The sequence below is a fragment of the Lupinus angustifolius genome, chromosome LG02 (assembly GCF_001865875.1).
Source record: "Lupinus angustifolius cultivar Tanjil chromosome LG02, LupAngTanjil_v1.0, whole genome shotgun sequence".
Lineage (NCBI taxonomy): Eukaryota > Viridiplantae > Streptophyta > Magnoliopsida > Fabales > Fabaceae > Lupinus > Lupinus angustifolius.
The window spans coordinates 19,898,443-19,917,601 of NC_032010.1; the positions used below are offsets into that span (position 1 = coordinate 19,898,443).

Consider the following 19,159-nt stretch of genomic DNA (forward strand, 5'->3'; position numbering starts at 1 on the left):
TAATATTGTCCAAAATTTTTTCCTCTACTCCTCTATACAAATCTTGTACAGCAGTTCATTGATTTCCTTTTAAAATCTGGGTCATTTTTCCATGAAAATCGAATGAGATAAATCAATGAACTTTAGAAACTGGTGCAGATAATGAAGGAAAATAATTGAAAGAGATAAATAAAAATTGAAAGAGATCAATGAACTAAATAATTTATTCCCCTTTTCCTTTTATTTACTTTCAATTGTTTTATCTCACGCAAATCTTGTATAACAGTCACATTCCTTCTGAAATCAAAACTTGTTAAAAACCTCATTGACATTATTCTGAAACAGAAACACAATTTTTTCCTCGACTCCTCCGTACAAATTTGGGTGTTTTTTCTCTTTTTCACTCTTTGACGTATTGCTTTCTTTTTTACTACTTTGTGTTTTCTTCCTCCTATCTTCATGAACATACTCTTATAGAAACACATACTCTTAGACTCTAAGCTAAATGATGAATTAGAACATTGAGTGAACCACAATATTTATAGATGAGCAACCGTTAATATTTCAACAAACGAAGAGACGTATAACCATTCAACCATTAATATTTCAACAACCAAGAAATGCATAACCACTAAACTATTAATATTTCAACAAACGACGAGACGCATTACTACTCCACCATTAATTTCTCGGACGCTTAAAAAGTCGTAAAAAATCAATAGCGCATAATTAAGCAAGCGCGGTTACTATGTAATCTTCAACTAACGCTTCCTTAAATATGCGTTGTTGCATATATTCTCATCAACATCGTTTTCTATCAAATGCGCTATTAAAAATAAATCATTCAAGTCAGCGCTAACCTTACTTACGTTCAACAGCGCATTGTCAAGAATGCGTTGTTTAAGTTACAAAAATTGACAGCGCCTACTTTATTATGCGTTGTTGATGTTCTTCAGCCTCATTTTGAACAGCGTCGTTCTTCAGTTGTTGAATGACGGCTGTTTATTACGATATTTGGCGTACTGAACATATAGGATATTATAGGTGGCAATTAGAATCCTTATTTCAAGTTTCTTTCCACATTAAACCAGTAAATATGATAATTTGTCATGAATGATAATGCAAAGTGTTATGGTGTAATGACCTTCACTATTTCAAAGTTCAAACTAAATACTGTTTTATTTCTATTCCAAATGGATAAAAGGTGGTAGTTTTTTTCACTTAACTATATGTGGTACTTTTTCTTTTCTGTCGGTGATTATGTTCTTCTCACAACATGAGTTTTCCACAAAGTTGACATTAATAAAGTGAGTGTGCTAGTAAATTTTCTAAAGTTTCATTTAATAAGGTTATATAACATACAAGCAGTGCCAAATTAAATTTCAAAGTTCATTTGATGCCTTCAAAATTAAATAGTTCCGACTGATCAGCATTGCAAACCTTGCTTATTTTTTTCTTCACTTTTCTGTTGAAATGGCTCGATCATGATTATATAAAATAAAGGTTAATTGAGCATCAAACTGTGCAAGTTATGAATATGAAATATAAAGAAGGGTAGATAATAGGATACCCCAAAGGAACAGAAAAACTCTCAATATCATATATCATGATGGCAATTATGAATATGAACTATAAAGAAGAAAATATTTTAAGATACCTTCTGGTAAAGCAACTAAATATAATTCTAGTGTTATTTGCATAATGGCTAGAGGGGACCATTTTTCCCATGCTTTCAAGTGCATTACTACTTTCATTAGCACTTGCACTTTTATTAACTAATCCCCGTTTCACACTAATTCTGCTGCCACAAATTGTTGTTTGTGGCAAAGTGAATAAAGCACAGAATTTGTTCAGAATATTCTACAACACAGACCTTAGGAATCTCGTACTTGCTGCCACCCAAATCATATCAATTTTTTTAATTCGTCCAACTAATCATATCAATATATATTAAAACTAACGTTAACATGTTAGTAAGGGTAACGAGACCAAACAAAACATAAAAAATAGAAATCAAACAAAAGAAAATCTTGATCCAATATCTTGTTAACATTTTAAACTGTTAGTTAGAGGAACAGTATCTTTGTTTGCAAGAGTTGTTGAAGAATACTGTGCCTGCGGTTTCTGACTGCCAAACAGTTACATTACATACAGTTAGTTCCTAAAGCACCTAAATTTTGTGCTAGAGGTTGAATTTGGTTCATACCAAGAGAATATTTCCATAATTTTATTAACTTTACAAGCACTATTATACTTATCAATCAAATTTGATATTGTATACAATTCTAGTTATCTATTAAAGGATAATATTTGATGTCTCATTTATTATAAAAAAACAGCATTGATTATTGGATCATGAAGCAAGATTTGTCTTAAAATAATTTTAAAACTGTTACAGGTGTTGAAACAGAAAGTCTAAAATAATAACAAAAATAATGAAGTTCACCTGTGACCCCAAATCCAATTCAAAGGGAAGAAAAAAGCAATGTAATAAATAAGAATGAACAAACAGATAGTTAAAGGCAACACATCTAGATAAAGGGATAACTCAAGCATAGGCAAAGGTATCCTTTTCCTAAAGTCTCCCTCTTTCTTTTAAAATCTTAGCACACCCAAAACCCCAAGCCATAATACTCATTACTAGCAAGTAGTGAAGAGAGGCCAAAAGAAACATTAGAATTAGAAGATAAGAATCATAATGAAGGGAAGAGAAGCCAAAGCATCACCCTCTACAGATCTATTAGTATGTTTCCCTTCTAGAGTTCATCTCACTCTAATGCAAAACCCTATCTGCAGTCCAGTTAGGACTCAAGATCATAAAAACCGCCACCACCTTAAGAAATCAAGCACCACAAGAACAATTGGCCAAGCTAGCCCTTTAACATGGACCAATACCAAGTCAGAAATTACAGAACCAACCTCTCCAAAAGTTAACTGTGCTGGGAAGATCAAAGTCATGAGGCCCAAAACCACTGCTACCAAGAGCTGGCAATCAGTGATGGAAGAAATAGAGAAGCTTCACAACAATAATAAACACAAGAAGCATTGTAAGTTGGCACCTTCTCTTGGTTTCAAAAAGGAAGTGATGCATTTATTCACTTGTTTACATGGCATGAGACTAGACCTGAGGTGCTTTGGAACCTTAAACCCTAAAGGGGAAGATAATGATGATATTGAAGATGAAGGGTATGGAGAAAAAGAAAAAGATAAAGAGAAAGAAAACCACGTGGTTGTAGAAGAAAACCATAATGAAACTTCAGGAACTGTGTTTCCAAAATGGCTTATGGTGTTACAAGAGAATAACCAAGGTAATGTGTTGGATAAAGAAGATACAAATGGATCAAGTGCTCAAGAATCAGAAGAACACACTGGTCCTCCTCCAAATGCGTTATTGTTGATGAGGTGTAGGTCTTCTCCAGTGAAAAGTTGGTTGAAACTAAATGCAGAGAAGAACAATGAAGAACGGGAAGTGGTAGAGAATGAACACATCGAAGAAGGTAGTGTTAAAGAAAAAAGGAAGAGTTTGAAGTCATTGATGGAAGAAAACAGAAAGAATGAGAACTTAGTTGTAATGAGATATGACTCTGATTCTTACAAGATTTCATCGCCTGAGATTGATAGAGAATCCAAGTTCTAACATATGATCATCACCTACTGTTAGTATTGTATTTTTTCTTTTTCTTTTTCAGGTCATATAATCTATTTTGTCCATGTAATATGCAGTTTGTGCCAATTTAATCCAATAACTAAGTCCTCGTTTGGTTCTACCCAGTTTTTTTTTACATATAAAAAATAGTCCATTGTAAAAGTTGGGATGGACATGGATTATGCCTTGATCGTTTTTTTAAGGATTCATAGATGCCGAAGGTTTCTTAAAATATGTTTATAGGACATATACTTGAAGCACAACACCAAGAAATTTGTAGATACTTTGGTAGACAAGGTTATGTATCATAGTAATACAACTTCTAATAGGTAAGCGCTTAACTAATAATTTGGGTGAATATCTCTTGAGGAGAGTGTAGAAAAAATAAGATAAAAAATAATAATATAATGTAATAACACTTTTATTGAGTATAAAAATTTTAAAAAATATCTCTCCAAGAAGATTCTTTTTCAGATAAATTTATGCATCTTGAATGTTTGGATAAAAGCTTAACTTTTTAATACGTTTACTAAAAACATATAATTTTGCCGAAAGTGGAAAGTGATGATGGTATCTAACTTTGCAATCGTTCAGACTCACATGCTTGTTTCTTTTGGACTATGACATGAAGCAAGGAAGTTAAGGAAATGAACGTTATATCGGCTTCCATTTAAAAATTAACAAGTAGCATGGATTGTTAGAAAATATCGTTCTGAATCTGGGCTGTAATCAGTTTTTGGATGAATAGGGCATAAAAAAAACATGTGTAAAAACATGTGAATAGGGCATACCATCCGTACCATTATGACATTAGTTATTAAATATTATGTTGTTTTGATTTTCTATTGGTTATGAAATATATATAATATTAAATTGTTTGAAATAATACATTTTTATGTGAATTTTAAAAAATGTGAGTATCATGGATTATTTTTTTAATTTTGTTCAGTGTCATGTACTTTTTATAATGGGTGGCCAATAAGTGTGCCTTACTCATATTTACAGTAGACAGAACATGAAGTCCAAATTGCCAATATTATAGAAGGAGCAAAATAGTCCCCAATCAGTACAAGCTCTGTTACAAAACCATTGATTGTACAATATGAAAGTGTTGGTGTTATTAATCTTGAGGCAACACACAGGTTTAAATTAAATGATATAATATTTGGTAAATATGTACACATGTGAAGAATATATACATAAAAAATGTTAGAGTCAAAGTAATATGCAAGCAATAATAGATATGAAAAATTAAAGGCTGCTTAAACATCAAATGATGGAAAGAACAGTTACTAACACAATAATTCCTTTATTTTTTAATCATGTTGCTGGCTACAGTGATACTATGCTCCCATTTGTAATCCTATGCCTTGGAAACGAGGTCGGCAAATTTATGAAGCAGAAACACTCTATTACTAATGTTATGTGTATTAAATCTTTTTGAATCATAAAAATTTAAAGATAAATACACGTGATTTTTTTTTAAATTGATTATATCATTATTAACTATTTAACCATAATCATTTATACATGACAGATATATTTATTGTTTTCATAATAATATTTTTTTCCTTACGAGGGTGATTAATAGATGCAAATAAAATATTATTTTGGATCGAAGAATAACTGATCGATTGGCCCATTATCCTCTCCCGCTCAATTAGGGTGATCGATTTAACTATTAGCGAAAAACATCTGGGCCAACCGCACTCCAAAGGCCTCCAAAATATACCTAATCATGTGAGACATAAAATTTTACCAAATTTTGCAATCTACAATTACATTTTTAGGAAAATTCTACCATACTCCCTTAAATTTTATGTTTTTTACAAGTAACTATTATAAATTATTATTTCTTTTTAATTAATCAATGAACTTTAATTGTTAATGAAATTGGTTCGTGCAAAATAAATATTAAATTACTAACAAAAAAATCCTCACTTATACATCTTTTTTTCAATTCCGGGTATCATATCATTATTATTTAATTTAAATTTTTTATGTACATGTTATTCTATTATCTCATTTTAACTCATGAAATTTACTTATTATTTTATTCTCAATCAATTTATAGTTTGGTGTTGGTTTCTTTTGGTCGTTGACCATTATTAACATGCACTATTATAGTAGTGGAATGAAGATCATCTGTCTCAACTTGGTTTCCCCAATCATGTCCTCCCTCAATAATATGATGTCACGTAATTTAAAATTTTCAAGTATTCATTCTTATGTATCATTTCCTTTCCCTTATTGAAATAAAATAGAATATTATGTGACACCTTATTATTGGGTAGGTCATTGTTGGAGACACCAACTTGAGACAAATGATCTTCATCCATAATAATGTGCCTATTGCTACTATTGTAAGTTGATTTCTAATTGGCCTATTAGTAACTTAATATTATCTTGATGTTGATCATATTTTCACAAGATAATAATTTTAAGGGATGATTATGAAGAGAGAGAAAATAACCCATGATACCCATTTATAAAACCTATATAGTTTTTTTTGGGAGGTTTTATGAATTTTTTGGGAGGTTTATGAATTTTTTCCACTTTTTAATACAATTTAAAATTTGTTATCTTTTAGGTGTGAGCTAGAAGGGAATAGTAGTTATCATTCATTGAATAAAAAAATCATAAAATTTACGAATAGTAGTTATCCTTTGTTCAGAATTGTATTCCTAATAGTGTCTCACATTAATTATAATGTATCATTCAATTGAATAAAAAAATTATAAAATTAAAATTATGTTAGTTTGTGAAATTTGATTAGATAGAGATAGAAAGAAACAGAATTTCTTGGGACATGTAATCTTTGTTTATAGGCCATCTATCTCGACATCATTTACAAGAAAAATCACCACTATTCCTAAATTAGGTTAGAAGAAGAATATTGAAAATCATATATATATATATATATATATATGCTATAGATTCCATTCCCGACTTGTTACCACTGATTTTTATAAATAAATACACATTTCAATCCTGCATTTAGCTAGTTAATCTTTTTATTTCCATTATCAATAATCTCCATTATAATACAAATATGCTTAATTAAACTACCATAGTCGGCTTGGCCAAAAAAATTTGTCCTCCTTCCTCATACACAAATCATGACCACCTATATATTCTCAATAAGACGACAAATACACTTCGAATTTAAATCATTATCTATATTATCCTTGTTATTATTTAGAAAAAACTCATTCTACCAACAAGGCATTACTTTATTGGTTTAAGGTTCACTAGATCTTATCAAATTGTCAATAATTTGATTCTTATGAGCGACACTAATTAGGAGGACAACCATAGACCTTGAAAGAGATTAATTTCTTAATCATGAGGTGATCAGATATTTTTGTGGTACAAGAATAATAGAAAAAGAAGTTATGAAAGAATGAGACTCGAAGATCTCAAGAAGATGAAAAATTTGAATGAATAAGAAACTTTACTGAATGAAAGAGAAAGTATGTGTGAAATGATACAATTGAATTAAATGAGTGGAATTAAACTAAACCTATTTATAGGATAAATTCCATAACTAACTAAACTAACTTCTAACAATTAGAAAAATATACACGTGCATAATAGAAAAAGGATAACTTATAGAGCAAGTTAATTTTGTTGATATGCTTCATTGTTTTGGCCATGAACCAAATTTGGCCTAGTTATTGTTGCAGTCTAGTCTGTCTAGCCTTGGTACTGCCTGGCCTGGCCTTATCTGGGTCAGTGATGTTGATGTTGCTTAGTCTGCTTGGCCTGGCCTTGGTGCTGTGTGGCCTAGCTTTGTCTGGGTTAGTGTTGGTGATGTTGCCTGGCCTGGTTGATTCATCTTTATTGGCTAATACCCCCCCACACACACAAGTTGGGGGGCATATATTAAGGAGCCCCATGAATGAGAGAATAATCTTTTGGTCCTAGAGCTTTGGTGAGTGTATCAGCTAGTTATAAGTAGCTTGGAACTGGCAAGATCTTGATGTTTCCATTTGCATATTTCTCTCCAATAGTGTGACAATCAAGCTCAGTGTGTTTGGTTCTTTCATGAAAAACAGGGTTAGAAGCAATATGTATAGCAGATTAGATTGGTTATCACAATAGAGTAAAGCATTTTTAGAAAAATTATGTTCTAAGTCTTCCAAGAGGTAAGTGAGCCAAGTGATTTTACAAGTTGTGAGAGCCATGACTCTATATTCAGTCCCACAAGAACTTCTAGAGACAGATTTTTGTTTCTTAGATTTCCAAGATATTAAAGAATTACCAAGATAGATAAAATAACCTAATGTAGATCTTCATGTATCTTGGAAAGAGGACCAATCACTATCATTGTATGCCTTCAGTTGAATAATGGAATGCTTTGTAAAAAATAAGCCCATTGCAGGAGATCCTTTAATGTACCGAAGAATCTTAATAGCAGCTTCGTAGTGCAGATTAGTAGGCAAGGCCATAAACTGAGCCAATTGATGGACAAAGAATGTAAGATCAGGCCTAGTATTAGTGAGATATATTAGTCTTCCTACTAATCTCCTATAAGCACGGATATCAGAATTAGTGCCACTGTTATCTTGGCAAAGATGAGACCCTTGGATCATAGGAGTAGTAGTAGGCTTACAACCTATCATACTAGTATCAGATAGAATTTCTAAGGCATATATCATTTGGTTCATAGATATGCGTGAATGATTTCTAGCAATCTCAAATCCAAGGAAGAACTTGAGGTTATTCAAGTCCTTAATCTTGAAGGCTGCATCAAGAAGAGCTTTTAGCCTATTGATTTCAGGTAAGTTGTTTCCTTTGAGCTTTGATTTATAGATCCATTTTACTCCAATGATATCTTTATCTTTTGGACAATCTACTAGCTCCCACGTGTTGTTTTTATCGATCATCTTTATCTGTTCTTCCATTGCCTTGACCCATACTTCTTGCTTTGATGCTTCTTCACAGCTTCCAGGTTCAACTATGGCCAAGTTGCATGTCTCATATATATCTTCTAAAGATCTTACTCATCTCGGAGAAGATTCTGGTGAAGATTGTTCATGTGGGAGTGTAGTCAGCGTACCTGGCTCTGTTGTTGCTTCTTCTACTTCCCCAATTACTTGTGGTTGTTGTGTTGGTATGGAGATGTTGTGTCTCTCAACCTCGCCTTCATTCCAGTTCCAAGTGGCGCTTTCATCAACTTCAACATCTCGACTGATGATAAGTTTCTTCGTTTCTAGATTGTATATGCGATAGCCTTTTGACTGTGTGCTATATCCCAAGAAGATGTCTCTTATCGTCTTGTCTTCAAGTTTGTGTCTCTTTTCTTTTGGCACATGTATACAACAGATGGATCCAAAGACTCTTAGATGTTTAGCTGATGGCTTTCTACCGCTCCAAGCTTCTATAGGAGTTTGACCTTCGACTGCCTTTGTTGGACATTTGTTCATTATGTAGACAGCTGCGTAAACTACTTTGGCCCAAAAGGTGTTTAGCAAACCTTTCTCCTTGAGCATCGATCTAGTCATCTCCATGACCGTGCGGTTTTTTCTTTCAGACACCCTCTTTTTTTGTGGAGTGTAAGTAACTATGAGTTGACGCTCTATGCCTTCATCCTCACAAAATTTATCAAACTCGTAAGAGTTGTAATCTTTGCCACGATCGCTTATGAGTACTTTTATATGTTTCCCGATTTGCTTCTTGATAAAAGCCTTGAACTTCTTGAATACTCTAAAGACTTCTGATTTTTCTTTTATAAAATAGACCCATGTCATTCTAGAAAAGTCATCAATGAAGAGGATGAAGTACCTGTTATTAGTGAGTGATGGCGTCCTCATTGGTCCACATACGTCAGTATGGATGAGCTCCAACAAGCGTTTTGCTCTCCAAGATTTCCCACTTGAAAAAGGTAGTCTATGTTGCTTCCCAAGTAGAAATCCTTCACAAGCTCCTTGAGTTTCTTGGATGCACGGGAGATCCTTTATCATATCATTCTTTTACGATATAATAGCTTAAAGGCTTGATTATTAAGATGACCAAATCTTCGATGCCATAGCCATGATTCATCAACTTGAACCTTCATGGCGATGTTAGTAGCATATTTCCAAGTTATTGGAAAACTTCTATTTCTTTTCTCCATTTTAACTTAGGCTATTTCAAGCTTTCTATTATTATCATATATATTGCATATATTTCCCTCAAAGTTGAGAGAGTAACCTGTTGTTACCGTAGCTTGCAACAATTATAAATGGCACGAAATAATACTTACTGGCTGAGTCACGACCAGGTCGCTCTCTTTAAGATGTTTCGTGGCACTGCCCAAAATGTGCAAGCAGACTATCAACCACGCCGTCCCAAGGATAAAACAGTCCAAATCTCTGTTATCGAATTCTTACTACACTGTAAGAACTGATCTCAAATACACCCACCACAATATGGCTATCAATGCCAATTCTCGAAATTCCCAAAATATGGCTAAAAGTGTCAATTCTCGAAATACCCACAATATGGCTACCCGTGCCAATTTTCTTCCCACGATACTGACTACAAGGGTTAGTTCTTGAAATGCCCACAATTTGGCTACCCGTGCCAATTCTTTTCTCTCAATACTGACTACGAGTGTCAGTTCTCGAAATGCCTAGAATATGGCTACATGTGCCAATTCTTTTACCCTAATACTGACTACCAATGTCAGTTCTCGAAATTCCCACAATATGGCTGCATATGCCATTTCTTAGTGCCACAGAAAGAAAGGGGGAGAAGTTTGCTTTGGAAATGCATCGGCGGAAAATATGAGGGAGAAAGAAAAAGTTGAATGAAAACGCATTCAACTTGGGGCAAGTTACAATGAGTGGAGAAAGCATTTATTTATAACATGAGATTTTTTTTCCATGTTCCTCATCTCTCCAATGTGGGATTTGAGACTTGTTTTTTTTTCCAAAACTTTTCTATGTAGGACTTGAGAATTTTTTAGCTTTCACACCCAAAATTTCCCTCTAATGATTTTCAACAAACTATGTTCCAACATAGCCTTTTTCCATCATTTGGCCAATACTCAAGAGATTTTCTTTAAGGTTAGGAACCCGTAAGACATCATTGATAAGTCGCTTACCTGATTGTGTCTCCACCATGACAGTGCCTTTGCCTTTGGACTCAACCATGGTGCCATTACCCAATCGAACTTGCACTCTGACAGATTCATCAATGTCTTTGAAAATGCTCCCATTTTTAGCCATGTGGTTACTACAACCACTATCCAAGTACCAGTTTTCTTCTTTATCACGACTAGAGACTTGGTTGACATAGAATAGTTGTTGGTCATGTTGACACTACTCAGTGAAATTGACCTGATGATTATTTTTGTTGCGACAATTTTGCTCTGCGTGTCCAAATCTTTTGCAATATTGGCATTGTATCTTTCCTCGATATCGACAATATTTTTCTGAATGGCCTGGCTTCTTGCATATGCCACATGGAGGATATTTTACTTGATTGTTTCTAGAGAAATCTTTAGAAATCTCTTTGTTTCTAGAATGTTCCGCACCAATATTATTTCTTCTTTGATATTCTTTATTCTGAGACCTTAGTCCTTTCATATTCTTTATTTTGAGACCTTAGTTTGAGCTTTGATTGAAAGGCATTTTCTAGTGAACCTTCATCATGCCTACTCAATCTTTGCTCATAAGCTTCTAGAGATCCCATTAATTCGGTTATTGATAGAGTAGACAAATCTTTGGTTTGATCAATCGTAGTAACTATTGAGTCATATTTTTGGGGAATTGAAATTAGAATTTTCTCAACAATTCTTTTGTGAAGAATATTTTCCCCATAAACTTTCATTTGATTGACTATTTCTTTTATTTTAGAATAATAGTCTTTTATTGTCTCAGACTCTTTCATCTTAAGTAATTCAAACTCACGCCTAAGAGTTTGAAGATTAATGGTGCGTACCTTATCACTACCATGAAACTTCTCCTTTAGTGTATCTCATGCTTCTTTGGCACTTGTAGCTCCCATTATTCTTGGAAAGATAGTCTCCACCAAGGATTGTTGTAGAATAAATAAAGCATTTGCATCCTTTTGCATATTCTCTTTCAACTCCTTTTTCTGAGCCACAATAAGAGTTGAAGTATTCTCTGGAGTAGTGAATCGTTCTTCTACAATATCCCACAAATCTTGGGACCGGAAGAAAGTAGTCATTTTTGTATTCCAAAAATCATAGTTTTCTCCAGTGAAAATTGGGATAGGAATTGATGATGATTGAATAGTGCTAGCCATAGGTCAAAGTGTATAAAGATGGTTTAGTATGGATATGTAATTTTAGAGGTAGTTGGAAATGGATAGAGTAATATTTTATGCCCAGTTGTATGACCAAACGTAGCTCTGATGCCACTGATAGTATTTTAGAAATGAAAATTATAGTAGTGAAAATAGAAGTGGAGAAGCTTTGGAGCTACACAACTTAGAATAATTTGCTTCTTATTTGGATACTTCACAAATGAAGGATGAGTGCCTATTTATAGGCTTTCTACAACACTTATGAATTTCTAGATAGTTCTATAAGTATTTGGTATACATTTTCTCAAGATTTCTAGATACTTCTTTAATTATAATACTAAATGCCTATAATATAATATACTAGAAGCTTAAGATAATTCTAGATATTATGATACAATCTTCACTACTTGTTTCTACACAAGTGTGTGAGCTTTTAGAAAGTGTACATCAATATTTTATCACTTCAAAGCTTCTGCAAGAAGATTTGAAAATCATAGAAATGATGAAGTTGTGATGACAGAGACAATGGTTGAAGTGATGATCGATAGTAGAGATGGTCGTTGAAGTCTTGGACGATGAAGTTGCAACGGTAGGGACGTGGATGGAGTCAAGAAGGCAGCGATGACAGTAGAAGTCACGAAAACAACTACGTGAATGATTTCACAACAATGGAGAAGGTGGATGAAGTGTATTTATAAAGGTTAATTTTATAGTGTAATATTTTTATATGGTAAAAAATAGACCTACAATATAAAAAATTCTTACACTTACATACATTTTTTCTTCTTATTTTTAAGAGTTGTTATAATATAAATGAATAAAAATGAAGGCTTAGAGAAATATAAGATAAGTTTCTATTGAATTTGAATAGATGTATGTTTAACTATATTATTTTGATATTTGCGTTGCTTATAGTTCATTACCTTTTGTTACTAAAGGACACTTTTTTGTTAATTTGGTTTTTATTTTTTATTTTTTTTATCTCGCTCTATTAACTTCTCTTTTATTTTCTTTTGAACTTCATGTTAAAATTTGTTGGTTTGGTATGTGGTCCCCAGGTTTTGCTTTTACAATGTAGAGAAAATGAGGTATTTGATGCATCACAATATGCAACATTTTTTTGGGCTGGGGCTACTTGTTGTCATTCACTTTTTGTGATCTAATATTTCCCATCTCTTTCAATTTAATTGGGATACTGTTTTATTAATATCCTTTAATTGCATTTTTTTGTTGGTTTTATTATCTTACATCCAAAATATGATGTCTTCATATATAATATAGAGACAGAGAACATTACATATAAACCATACTTCAGTAATTTCTATATTTAAAGTGTTTAGCCTATTAGACCCAGACACCAAAATATTATGTATGATGTATCAGAATATGTAATTATTTCTATCAATTGCACTCCAGGCCATATTATATTTAATAGTGTAAAAAATTAGATTAATATCCATCGAATAGTTTATTATTTATGGAATGTTAAATTAGCGTAAAGTATTTTATATCCTGAACACATCACACATTATTCAGTCCTTATATATTAAACCTTTTTTCTTAGTATAATTTCATTCATCTTTTGTTATTCCAAATTCTGTCAGGTATGTTATTTTGTGATAACAATAAAGAAGCTAAAACAAATTTTTATCATATTTTAATTAATATATCATATTTTTCTTGACCCTTCCATTCCCTCTCTCTCTTTTTTCCGTCCCTCTCAACTATTCACTTTGAGTTTGACCCGTTGCCAGCCACCGGCAACTCTTTTCTCTCAATTCCAATAGTGACCCCACCCTTGTTTCCTACCTCCACTCTCTACAGGAATCTTCTAAAGTCCCTCTTTTCTCAGCACAAACACATATGTTAAATAAACAAACAACCTTTCCTTTCCCTTTCTTCCTTTTCTTCCTTTCCTTTTTCCTCCTCCTCAAACCCTAATCAACACACTAATCAAAAAAGACAAAGAGATCTATTTTTGCAATTTACTTCTCTATGCTTCTTCCCTAGCCAGTTATATATTTTCATGACATGAGTGAGATCTATATCCCTATGTGTTTTCTTTCTCTCCTTTTTATAGTAACTTTTTTCTCCAACTCAAAGAAAGACAAGCTAGCTATCAAAGAAAATATTTGCTTCCATTGTTGATCATCATGGATTTGATCCAAGATTCGATGCGTTTTCTAAAAGGGTGTCTTTCAGAATTAGATTTCATTCATGGGTTCTTTCTGATGCTCCTCTCATTACCATAATTAAGCTTAATCATTAGTTTTCTATTTTTAAATTAATTCCTTTTATCACTTTTTCTGTTTCCTTTTGTTCCCCACTTTTGCTTGATTTGCAAGCTATGAATTCTGGTAATAGTAGAAGTATCTCTTCGAGTGGTGATGAAGAATATGATTCACGAGTTGATCACACAACACTACTTACTTCAACCTTCCCCAATCATCCTTCTACTCCATATGCTCAATCTTCATTCTTTCAAACCCATCATCATCATCATAATCCATCTTTGTTTGATCTTTCATCAAGCTACTTCCATTCTCTCTCTCAATCTCAACCAAACACAAATCCAAATTCTTTTCTAAATTTGGATACCACTACTTCTACATCTCAAGGAAAAAGATCTGAACCTAATTGCACCCACCCTACAAACCTACAAGGAGTTAACCAATGCTTGTTTCCACCACCTCATGGCCAAGGCCATGATGATAACAATGGAAGAGTGATTTCAGTTTCAAGTTCAGCAACAACCAATAATGCAACAGCAGCACGGAACTCAAAGAAGAGAACTAGAGCTTCAAGAAGAGCACCTACTACAGTTCTCACCACAGACACCTCAAATTTCAGAGCCATGGTTCAAGAATTCACTGGTATCCCTGCACCACCCTTTTCAGGCTCATCATCTTACTCTCGCAGGCTTGACCTTCTCCCCGTTTCCTCCTCTTCCTTAAGGACCAGTGCCTCTCATCACTTGGACACAACACCCTCTTTTAACCCTTTCCGTCCTTTACCACAAAAACATCATCATCAACAAAACCCTCTTCCTTCAACGTTGTTGCATAGTAATAACATGGTTGATGCTATAGCTTCTTCAAGTACAAACAACAATAATAACTTCATTAACTACCAACAACCACCACCTGATCTCGGTCTACCCTATCACCACCACTCACAGAACATCATGCTAACCATTCAACAAAACCACCCAAACATTCTAGCGTTTCATCAAACACCTCCTCATTATCCTCTAGGAAACCATGCCCTTTCAGGGTTTCGTGCAAAATCTCGAACAAGTTTATCCGTACAGTCACTTGAGGAACTTGGCATCAATCATGGCCAAGTGAATAATGCTGATCTTGTTGGTAATGGGGTATCTGTACACCAAGATCATGGCCATGTAAGTTCTAATCATGAAAATGGAGATAGAAGAGAGTTGAACTTTTCAAAAGCTTCTGCTGCATCAAGGAGCTTGAACCATGAAATGACTTTAGATAATAATAATAGAACTAGTATTACTAGAGTGGAAGGTAACGTTGATTCGTGGATTTGTTCATCTGATTAGGATGAATCTGTGTAACGGGTACAGAACCATGTAATCATTACATAGTAGAATATATATGATGCTGCAATGAATTAAGATCGTGATCATGATGATGTTCATGATAGTGGTGTTGGTGGTGGTTAGAACTTGCAGCTAACTTCTTCCTTTTTCTTACTTCTGTTGTATTTTAATATAAATAGATAGTGTGTAATTAATTTAATCGTGTATGATGTCTACGTAAATTAAATTAATACTCCTTCAATTTATACTCCATCGATGACCAAATGATATTTGATATTTATGTTCTTCATCATTAGCATGTATATTAAAATGGTGATTGCAGAACCACTAATCTTTTTAGATAAACATCTTTAATTCTTTTTTTCCTTTCAGGATAATGATAATTTTAGTATTATTCATTATTACTGTATGTAAAGGAATCAATATCCATATCCCACAACAATTATATTGGTAATTAAGTCATATACTAGTGCAAATGGAAAAGTTTGTCCTACTAATGTATTTATGAAATTATTGTATAGTCCCACTTTCATTTTTCTTTGAAATTTAATAGTGAATATAACTTCATTTTTATAAAAATGTTTTGAGAGGATCAAACACACCACCACTTTTTGTTTGTACTATAAAACATGTTTATAATGAATTAAGTGGTATAAATAAAACAAATTATTAACTTAGTTATTAGTTTTTCACTGTTAATATATAATAGAAGAAATTAAATTAGGTGAAAATAATTGTTATCGTAAAAAATAAAAATAGTTAATATGAATCTTATTTGAACAGTTGAACTTAAAAGAAATAATCATATGATAATTAAATTTTAATCTTAACTATTTATGTATAGTTGTACATCTACATCTAAATTTATTGATATATAATTCAATTTAAAAAATAAAGAATTTATTATTTTTTCTACTTTCTAAATTTGTATTAGTTTATTGCTAAAGTGGATGTGCAGATATAATCCCATAACTAAGCAGAAACTGTTCATCGTACGGATCCTTGTCTTGTGCTTGCTATAAGAAAACTACTATTTATAAATTAAGATAGAAATCGGTGAGTGGCTGAGTGCTGCCATAATCAAGCCTCGTCGATTAAAGTAGAAATAGAGATATCACAAGATATTGTGTTTGCAGTTTTTTGCAAATATTATGTGTAATTATTTTTAGGGTACAAAGGTGATGTTTAGGTTTTGTGTGTGAATAAGGATTTCTTTGCGGTTCAAATGACACCATATGAAAGATTTCTTAGGTTGTACCTAACCTAACTCTTGTCTTCCTTTTTTCTTTGCCTACGTTTATTCTACCACGTTTTACTTGGTCCTGAATATGAACACGTCCACTTTGTTGAATGTTAACCATCCATTTATTTTTTTATACAACAAATATTATATTGTTAATTTTATTTCACTGTGTAGAAGTGGATGAATTAAGAAAAATATAAATAAACATATTTAATATCTTAAGATTTTGGATCAAAATATTATCATTTCAAACTCAAACTCTTTCACCAATCCACCCTTTTTCATTCATATTTTTTATCATGACTTTTCTCTCACCAAAAATACCATCTCTCTATCTATAAATAGGAAGTCCTTTTTTATTTACATTTTTTCTAATCATGATTAGTATAGTTCTTCTATGTTTTTTTAGTATGGATACTGTTGTCTCAATTAAGGTGAAAATTTGGCTTTGTATCATTAAGAGATCACACAAGCCAGCTATGCTTTGACTCATAAATCATGTTGTTTATGTAAATCCAAATGGTTTGTATAGTGACAAAGAAAAGTATAAAAGGTTACAAATAAACGCTATCCTTCGGCTTTGCGTTTTTCAATTCTCCACAGTCTCTTCTCGATTTGATTTGGGGTGGCTTTGAATTACTTTTCATTTAGTTCATCATAAACAGATTTGGCAACCTGTTATCTGGCGAATAAAAAATGAATAAAGTCTCTATTGATGAAAAGGCAAGTGCTACATAATAATGACACTTTTATTTTTTTTTATTTACTTGAAATCATATTTTTGCTATTTAGAAACATAAAAGAAACCCATCGTTTGTCTATATGTTAATGAATAATCCTTATTGATAAAAAAAATGTCATTAAATTGATCAAAGATGTATTATACCGTACGTTTCTTATTTTGTAACTACTACATGTTCGTTATTTCATCTTGTATTACTTTTCAACAACGAATAATATTTTCTTGTGGAGCAATTAGTGGCAAGATTAGTGGCTTCTTTACCTGCCACAATAATAATAAAACACTTCAATAATATTAAGCAATATATCCACGCTTCAAAACTACTACATCCATAGGATTAAAAATGGATCCGTCCTATAAAAGTAAATAAAAATGGATCCGTATTTACAAGGACTCAAACTTTATACACATATATCATTACGCCAGATATCGTAATAAATAACGGTCATTCAACAGCAGAATTTTGAACGACGCTTGCTTAATTTTGTGCTGTTGATTTTTTATGACTTTTTAAGCGTTCGGGAAATTAATGGTGGAGTAGTAATGCGTCTCGTCGTTTGTTGAAATATTAATGGTTAAGTGGTTATGCGTTTCTTGGTTGTTGAAATATTAATGGTTGATTGATTATATGTCTCTTCGTTTGTTGAAATATTAATGGTAAAAATTGTATTTCTGCTTCAGAATCATGTCAAAGAAATTTTTAACAAGTTTTGATTTTAGAAGGAAGGTGGTTGTCATACAATATTTGCGTGAGATGAAACAATTGAAAGTAAATAAAAGGAAAAAGGAATGAATTATTTAGTTCATTAAGCTCTTTCAATTTTTATTTATATATTTTAATTATTTTCCTTCATCATCTGCAACAATTCCTAAAGTTCATTGATTTCTCTCATTTGATCGATTTTCATGGGAAAAAGATCCAGATTTTAAAAGAAAATCAATGAACTGTTATACAAGATTTGTGTAGAGGAGTATAAGAAAAAATTGTGGACAAGATTATTTCCTCTTCTACCAAATCATTTAGTTCATTATATTCACATGTACCAAATCATTTAGTTCATTATAATGTATATTGCCTCTCTGAAGGAATAATAAAAAAATTATTTTGGATGTTAATTTCTGTTTTTTTGTTAATTATTTGGATGGTTATTTTCTTTAATATTTTTGCATCGTTCCTTATTAATAAACACAATAAACAAATTATCAATACTTAATAAATACAAAAACAAATTAACAAAATATAATGTTTAATATTTCATTCAGTTTCGTACTAATAAACACAATTATATAGTAATAATCTACATGACAATTTCATGTTCATTTAAGTAAATTCATGTTGTATAAATATTTTTTAGTTATGTAAAATGTTAATTTAACATCGTATAACTACGAATACACTATAAATTTGGAAAATGAGTTCAGTTTAACAATGCATAATTACGACTGCGCTGTCAATTAGATTCTGTTCAACAGTGCATAATTCAGATAGCACTGTCAATTAGATTCTAATCAACAACACCATAATTATTGAAATGTCATATATTTGTATAAAATATAAACTATTAAACCTTTTTTTTGGGTGCAATATAAACTATTAAACTGAAGAGAATAATGTATCTCCTCTAGCCAGCAAAAATGTGACACGTGTGCTATTTTGTTTATTTTTAAAAATATTTTTATAGAAAATGATGAAACATGACACATGTCAAGATTTCACTACCAGGATGA

The 19,159-nt window shown here is 32.2% G+C and overlaps 2 protein-coding genes across 2 annotated transcripts; both read left to right on the forward strand.

The window, feature by feature from the left end:
* Positions 2,678-3,616, forward strand: LOC109328039. Its single transcript, XM_019561289.1, has 2 exons — positions 2,678-3,165; positions 3,388-3,616. Exons 1-2 carry the CDS (start codon positions 2,678-2,680, stop codon positions 3,614-3,616), a joined length of 717 nt encoding a protein of 238 aa, XP_019416834.1.
* On the forward strand, positions 13,618-15,627 carry LOC109338164. Its single transcript, XM_019575323.1, has one exon. It carries the CDS (start codon positions 14,229-14,231, stop codon positions 15,444-15,446), a length of 1,218 nt encoding a protein of 405 aa, XP_019430868.1. The 5' UTR covers positions 13,618-14,228; the 3' UTR covers positions 15,447-15,627.